This window comes from Lactuca sativa, chromosome 5 (assembly GCF_002870075.4).
Source record: "Lactuca sativa cultivar Salinas chromosome 5, Lsat_Salinas_v11, whole genome shotgun sequence".
NCBI lineage: Eukaryota > Viridiplantae > Streptophyta > Magnoliopsida > Asterales > Asteraceae > Lactuca > Lactuca sativa.
Window position 1 is genome coordinate 176,861,783 of NC_056627.2, and position 7,929 is coordinate 176,869,711.

The 7,929-nt window shown below is 33.7% G+C and overlaps 1 protein-coding gene across 1 annotated transcript; it reads left to right on the plus strand.

The window, feature by feature from the left end:
* The first annotated feature begins 1,094 nt into the window (after nt 1-1,094).
* LOC111880005 (mitogen-activated protein kinase kinase kinase 3) lies at nt 1,095-6,865 on the plus strand. Its single transcript, XM_023876423.3, has 11 exons — nt 1,095-1,779; nt 2,430-2,804; nt 2,901-2,988; nt 3,141-3,203; nt 3,599-3,759; nt 4,116-4,191; nt 4,445-4,504; nt 4,602-4,709; nt 5,165-5,401; nt 5,537-5,640; nt 6,399-6,865. Exons 1-11 carry the CDS (start codon nt 1,364-1,366, stop codon nt 6,658-6,660), a joined length of 1,950 nt encoding a protein of 649 aa, XP_023732191.1. The 5' UTR covers nt 1,095-1,363; the 3' UTR covers nt 6,661-6,865.
* The last annotated feature ends 1,064 nt before the right edge of the window (nt 6,866-7,929 follow it).

Consider the following 7,929-nt stretch of genomic DNA (forward strand, 5'->3'; position numbering starts at 1 on the left):
TAAGAAACGTTGTTCCTGAAGAGATTGATTTAGTTTTTATCAGGTGAAGAAGATTACAAAGACTATGTCACTAAAGGGGAGAATGTTGGGGTTAGGAATTTTCGTGTACGGCCAGAGCCTAGCGAACTCATCTATTCGTAATCGAGTATATTGTGTGTTTTGTACCGGCCTAGGATAACTATTGTGCTCCAAACTGATAATTAATAACATATGTTAGTGTGAACCGGGTTGTTTTGTACTTTAACCTATGTGTTAATTTATGATTGGTTGTATGTTGCACCATACTTTTTGTACTTTATATATAATGGTGTAGTGACAGTTAGTCGTACGTTTTTGAGAGTTTGTGTTTCGTTCTATAACACTTGTAACACTTGAGCCTTGTATTCACTTTCTCTGGTTAATCAAAGAGCATATTTTGTATATTGTTTTAGTGTTTTTAACATTCTTAGTTCCACATTTGTTTGTCTTGATATCTTGTTCCTACACCTTGGATAAGTCCCTGACCTCGCCAGTCAAGACAATGCCTAGTTTTGGTTCAAAAAACTTGTAGCCCTAGTTTTGGTTCAAAAAACTTGTAGCCCTAGAGTACTACTTCATCACAACATTTATAAGGTGTCATATTTTTCTTGGTATCAATCAAACACCCCCTAATATACTTCATCACAACATTTATACGGTGTCATATTTTTCTTGGTATCAATCAAACACCCCCTAAATATAAAATGTTATATTTTTCTTGGTATCAATCAAACACCCCTAATAAACTAAAAACTTATTTATCCAAACACCCCTAAATATCCTAAATATAACGTCAACTTATTATGCATATATTAATCACCTTCAATTATTCAAACACGGTCTTGTATAAATTAATAAAAATATTGATTTTCAAAATTTATTCAAAAGATATATTTGTTCCTTGTGAGGGAAGTCGTAATAAAAACATGCATTTAAGAGTGTGGGGTTCAAACACTACCCACCTAATTGCCACTTGCAATGTGAGACCCGCATGTGGCTCCATTCTTACCCGGGTTAACCCAAAACCCCGGCCGCCAACCACCCATCAAAAAGCTACTTCTCGTAGCTGTTCTTCACTGTTGCTTCTTCTCCTCGGTCCCACACCCTCACCCTTCCTCTTTCATTGTTTTCTTCTCCAATTTTTCTTCGTCAACCAGCATCGGATAATCCAATTCTCTTCCATTATAATAATATCTTCATACCACGATAAACCCATTTCCCCAATTTTCCTTTTGTATATACCACGTTGACGCTCCTGTCTGACATATATTGGAGTGGTTATCCATCTTTTTCATCCCCTGTTCTCAATTTACAAAGAAGGAATCAAAATTCATCTGGAGAAAAGATGCCTGAGTGGTGGAAATGGAAATCGCCCAAGAACAAAGATCAGAAGAATCAAGAGAAGAGCTTGAAAGATAACTCAGTTTTTAGCAAGAGTAATCAGACGCTGTGCAGCAAAAGTTCATTACCCAATAATATAAATGAAAAGAAGAACAATAAGAGCTTTGACGACGCTGTATCGGCACGCGCCTCCCCACGTTCTTCTTATACTGCTCCGTCGGCGTCTCCATCTCGGTTTTCGGGTTTTGATTCGGATCGTATAGGGCATCCTTTGCCTCAGCCGTCCATATCACCGACGACGTCGGTCGTGATGGTTGATCTTCAAGGGTTTGCTTTGGGATCCGGGTCGGTTTCTTCCAGTGCAGACTCTTCTGTTTCTTCAGCCGATAATCTTGATCATGGCCAATTGGGTATTTTCAGGTTCGTTGGTGTGAAATCCTTTTAAAAACTTCTCCTTTTTGTGTATTCGATTTCATTTCCGAACTTGGTCTAGCTTCACTCTTGATATTATTTGATTGACGTTCCAATTAAACAATTCCCACTCATCTTGATGCTAATTCATTACCTCAGTTTTTATAGAATTGGATAATCAGAAAAGAAAGCTCATTTGATTCGAGAAAGTAAAAGCTTCATGTTGCTAGTGAAGCTTTCTTGATCATATGTAGGTTGAAGAGAATGAAGGAATCATTTTCTCTATGAAGAATCAGAGTAACAATGAAACTGTATGTATCAAATCCGGTTGAACATATTTACTACAAAAAGTTAATTTCATCATCACAATGCCCTTATTTTGATCAACTCTAGTATCACTATCAAATAAATACATAGCATAGCTCTATGTTTAGGAAATTAGTAAATGATACTCGACATACTTGATTAAATACAAATTCTAGGGTTCAAGTAAGCATCTTTAGGAGACACGGTTGAACATATTTACTACAAAAACTTGCTTCTTTTGTCCCATTGACATAAGTCCCCCTCTCAATAAACTTCAAACACAGTACAACCTGTTTTACTATTAGTATCACTGATACTGTTACTGATACTGATATTGACTATTGATATGACAGAGGATATGGGGAGGCGAAGTTTAGCCCTCAATTGAAAAGCCCAGGAAGAGGGTCAAGGGCTCCAACCACAGCCACATCACCACTTCACCCGAGGTTTGTGGGTTCGAGTCTTGAATCTCCTAACAAAAGGTTAGATGATGGAAAAAGTGAAGGACACAGGCTACCCCTTCCACCTACTTCACCTACTAGCCCTCCTGCTCCTTCTTCATTACCAGGGACCCGAATTTGTAGCTCGCCTAATAGACCTTTGGTTGTTGGATCAAATGTGAAAAATGTTGGTGTTGTTGAAACCTCAAATTGTCAAGTGTCAAAATGGAAGAAGGGGCGTTTGTTGGGTAGAGGGACTTTTGGGCATGTTTATCTTGGATTCAACAGGTGTGAATTGTTGAGTTTTATGATTAGATTGTGATGTTGTTGTATGTGGCTTCAGACATTTATTTTTTGGTGTTGTATCTGTTCCTGTTTTAATAGTGAGAGTGGGCAGATGTGTGCAATTAAAGAAGTAAAGGTTGTTGCTGATGATCAATCGTCAAAAGAATCTCTCAAACAGTTGAATCAGGTTAACTCTTCATCTCTTCACTAGTATTATGTGATTTGAATTTTGGGTTAGATACATGTTATTACAGCATTGTATTCTGAAAAATCTACCTACTTATGGCCTTTTGATGGTTATTATTATTATTTTTTGAACAATTTTGTTTTGTTCAACAGGAGATCACTTTGTTGAGTAAGCTGATACATCCCAACATCGTTCAATACCATGGAAGTGAATTGGTACTCTTGTTTATAGCTTAATATTCAATGAGTAGTTTGTTAAAAATGCACAAAATCACGTGTAGTATCGTTGTAACAATCAACAACAAACAGTTATTTTTGGTGTTTCTTTTTGATTCGATGCAAAAAGTATGTATGGCTTAATAGAGAAAGTCACTGAAGTGAGGCTTTCTCCATTAAATCTAATCTTTTCTTTACAAATTTTCCTTAAATTATTTTTTTCCTTCCATTTTCTTAAGTGTGGCGTTTTCAATGAAGTTGGTCCTATATTGATGATATAAAGTATAAACATCCTTTTCTTTTTGTTTTCATTCACATTTTCATTTATTTTGATAATTTTTGTAATGCAAGAGTAATGGTGATATCATTGTAAATTTGACTGTGATGTTTTTTAGGGGGAAGAAACACTATCAGTTTACTTGGAATATGTCTCGGGTGGTTCCATTCATAAGTTACTTCAAGAATATGGGCCATTTAGGGAGCCCGTAATTCAAAATTATACTAGGCAAGTCCTCTCTGGACTTTCCTACTTACATGGAAGAAATACAGTACACAGGTAATTCACTCTTACACTGACATGACATGACAGAACAAGTTACTCAGTCTTACACTGACATGACATGGCATGATATGACAGACCAAATTGTACTGTGTTTGGTGTGTATTAGATTTGGACTGGGACTGATATCAATGGGAAAAATATCCCATGTTCCGCCTTATTACAATTAGGCGGAACAAAGTGAGATATCTCTCGTCTGTGTAAAAGACGTAAATGCCCTCCTCATCCTCATCCTCATCATCAATACTTACCCCTAGAAAGTTTATCGAGTCCTATGTAATAAATGCAACCTAAACAAATTTTCTATGCAATATAATCTTTGACTTATCATGAAATGTGTATTTTTTGGGCAGAGATATTAAAGGTGCAAACATTTTAGTAGACCCAAATGGTGAAATCAAGCTTGCTGATTTTGGCATGGCAAAACATGTATGTTTTCTGCTGATTTTAATTTTCAATTCAAGAAATAGCAACTTACTTTCTTTGATTTGTTTATTGTAACATCCATCCTCCTTCCATTTCGTCTTATTTCACCCAAAAAAGAAATATTGCAATTTTCATAAGACATCTCAAAACAGAAAGTGTTTTAAGTTTCCATGAAGAGGAAGTACTTTTTGTTTACTTTAACAACCGATTTTTAATGTGAATTCATTTTGGTACTAATTTGTTTAGTTTTCATCAGATAACAAATTGTACTTCGATGCTCTCATTCAAAGGAAGCCCATATTGGATGGCACCCGAGGTAATTTTCCCCTACTTTAAAAAAAAAAAACACATTCCTAACATCATCATGAATGTATAAACTCATGCTAATTTTGTTTATTTATTTTTTATTTCAGGTTGTTATGAATACAAATGGTTACAACCTTGCGGTTGATATTTGGAGCTTAGGATGTACGGTTCTTGAAATGGCAACATCAAAACCTCCTTGGGGTCAATACGAGGGGGTATGAAATCTGATTCCCTTTGTGAATTTCCAACTTTACCCCTTGTCAACAAAGATGTTATGTTTCTCCCTTTGGTCCATGATTTGCTCCAATTCATATATTTTTTTAGCATAATTTCAAACTTCAAATACTTTTTTGTCAACTCCAATTCACAACTTACACATGCTATTCATTTTGTTTGCCTCAAGGGTATTTTGGACATTTGCTTGATATTTGAATATTTCAAATCTCTCTTCTGTCCATAATTCGCAACAATTTTCATTTTAATACCTCAAATTATCCCAATTTGCATTTTTATCATAATTTCAAATTAGAATAACTTCTGTGTAAAAGACACGAATGACCCTCCTTATCCTATACGATCTATGTTAGCAAACACAATACCGAAGGGTATCTTAGGCAATCAAACAATAATCCTTACGTGTGCTTTTTTATTTTTATTTTTATTTTTACAGGTGGCAGCAATATTCAAGATTGGAAACAGCAAAGACATGCCAGAAATTCCAGATCATCTTTCAAACGATGCAAAATCTTTTATAAAACAATGCCTACAACGGGACCCATGTTTAAGGCCCACAGCCTCTAAACTTTTGGAACATCCATTTGTACGTGATCAAGCTACCACAAGACTTGCAAATGTCAACCTAACAAAAGAAGCTTTTCCAACTGCCTTTGATGGAACTCGAACACCCGTAAATTTTTTCCCTTTTAAACACAATATTCTTTTGTATATATATCTATTTGTGTATCATAGCATCCTACTTTCTTTTCTTTCTTTGGATTCCTATTTCTTATTATATTTTTTTTTTAATTTTTTTTTAATACAGACGGCTTCGGAAATGTATTCGAATAGAAACACTCGTTCGTTTGAGGGAGACTATGCAACAAAACCCATGTTGTCAACACATAAATCTCCAATGTTGAGTCCAAGGTACTTTCCTATAACTTTATTTAATTAAAAGTATAATATCATAAACATAAACCCTCTAGTGTACACAATTATTCACCATTTTCGAAAGCTTTTCTTAAAGCACTTCTCATTTTTTTTTAAAGAGAATATAACTTGATAGTAACATCTCATTTAGTAAAAGATTAATAAATATATTATAATCACGAAAGTAGAATATGAAGTCTTAAATCTAAGAGTCCATGTTTAATATCGTTACAAAAATAAAAGATGATAATTATAAAAATAAAAAGACAAGTATTATGTGAACTACACGGAATTTAATTTTTAATATTGTAGACTAAGGGCTGTGTTTGGCGCGCCACAACTAGCTTATTTTTCAAGTTTTTTTAAGTTGTCATCTTTAAAATTAACTTTTTAAAACTTTTTAAAAAGTTATCTAGACTAGCTTTTCATGAGCCTTTTTAAAATTTTCCAAATATATCCTTTATTAATTGTAAAAAACATTTTTTTTAACGCCTACTTATGTCATTTTATATATTTCAGCTAGTTTTACTAAACATCATTTTTTATCATCTAGTTTTCATATAACAGTTAGCTTTTCAGCTAACAACTAGTGAAACAAATTTACAAGTTAAAAAATAAGAATAAAATAATACATTGTTGGATCCACCCGTAAAAAAAGGCTATTATTGGTGTCTCAAAAAACCACTCATGGATGGGACATGAGATGCTCTTATATCTCTCTAGTGAAATTACTTAAATAACCTTGTTACACGTAGGCATCATGCAAGAGCAATCACATCTTTGCCGGTATCCCCGAGTGCAAGCCCATTACGACAATACGGGCCCGCATACGGAAGCTGTTACCTCTCGCCACCTCATCCATCATATGGTATTATCGGTCAAAGTAGCCACCCTTTGCCCGATGTCTTTGCGGGCCCGGGTCGACCCATCACAAAAACAGTACTTGACCCATGGTACGAGATCCCACAACTTAAAGCCCAAACGCCTAACAGATCACCAAGAAGACAACTCGCTTGAGTTGTCAAAAGACCATAATATCCAAAAGGAAGGAAAAACTTGTAGTGATATCGAATGTGTTTTTTTTTTTTGTCTTTTATGTGATTTGATGTAAATAGAAAATGTTAGTGTGAGTATCTTTTTTCGGGTGTATACGAAAACATGAAACTCGACTCGACGACGGTTAAAATTAGTTTTTCAACAGTTTATTTTGTTATTTTTGTCATTTTGTTATGTTATTTAATCATTTAGTTTCAATTTCATGCATGGGTAATTGAATACATCACTATAGTCCATAATAGCTTTAAATCCATTCAAGAATATCATTTCTATAATCAATATTGGTGTAGTGATGAAATATAGTTTAAAAAAAATGTCGGTGGGTTGACTTGACTCTTAACCATTCTAAAACGTTGAGTTGACTTGACTCAACCCATTCTAAAACCTTTAGGTGTAAATGCAAAAAGTAGATAGGTAATTTTTTATTATTGCAATTCTATATATAGTACTTTTGTATTGCTCATTAGTTACAATCTAATGTTTTATAACAAATAGTATAGAAAACAATTATAATAGAAAAATTAAATATAAGTACTAATAGAACAAAATATAACATAATAATAAAAAATTATTACTACTTAATTGTATTTAACGGGTTTGGTAAGTCATGTCTGATTCAGTCAGATTCATACAGCTTGCATCTTATTAGGTCTTACAAGACGATGAATTAAAAGTTTCTCACTCCATTGCTCTTTGAATAAATATGATTCAATAAACAATTATCAAATATGTAAAAGCTAATATATTTTAAGTAACAAACTTAGCCGTCCAATCTTGTTACCCTTGATATCTATGTCGATCGTTTAAAACAAAATTCTAAAATATAGTTGATTTGGAACAAAGTGATAAGAATAAAAAAAAAACATGTGTAGCTTTCATATAAATAAAATAATAGATTTTGGTAGAGTGTTTGTTAGTTGGTTGTCTTTATTAAGACTGTGGCAGGTTCGTTTTCTAGAAAATATCGTCATTATGGCACGAGTTTCATGTCATACATCTCCCTTGGACATAGATTATTCCAAGTCTATTGCTTGGTCAATGGAGTTGCTTAATAAAAATTTAACATTTTGTGTTTCTCATAAAAAACTTTTTGTAACAAGTAACTTTCACATGTTAATTAAATTTTCCAATAAACAAATGAATCCATAGAAACAAGGCGGATATGCGACTACACAAAACCCGTATTGTCTAGGGGTCCAGATTTTTTTAATCTATATTGTATAGATTTTT

Coding starts and splice junctions, on each gene's coding strand:
- LOC111880005 (XM_023876423.3), top strand. CDS start 1,364: ATGCCTGAGTGGTGGAAATGGAAATCGCCCAAGAACAAAGATCAGAAG. Junction 4,505..4,601: donor CATATTGGATGGCACCCGAG/GTAATTTTCCCC, acceptor TTTTTATTTCAG/GTTGTTATGAATACAAATGG. Junction 5,641..6,398: donor TCTCCAATGTTGAGTCCAAG/GTACTTTCCTAT, acceptor TGTTACACGTAG/GCATCATGCAAGAGCAATCA.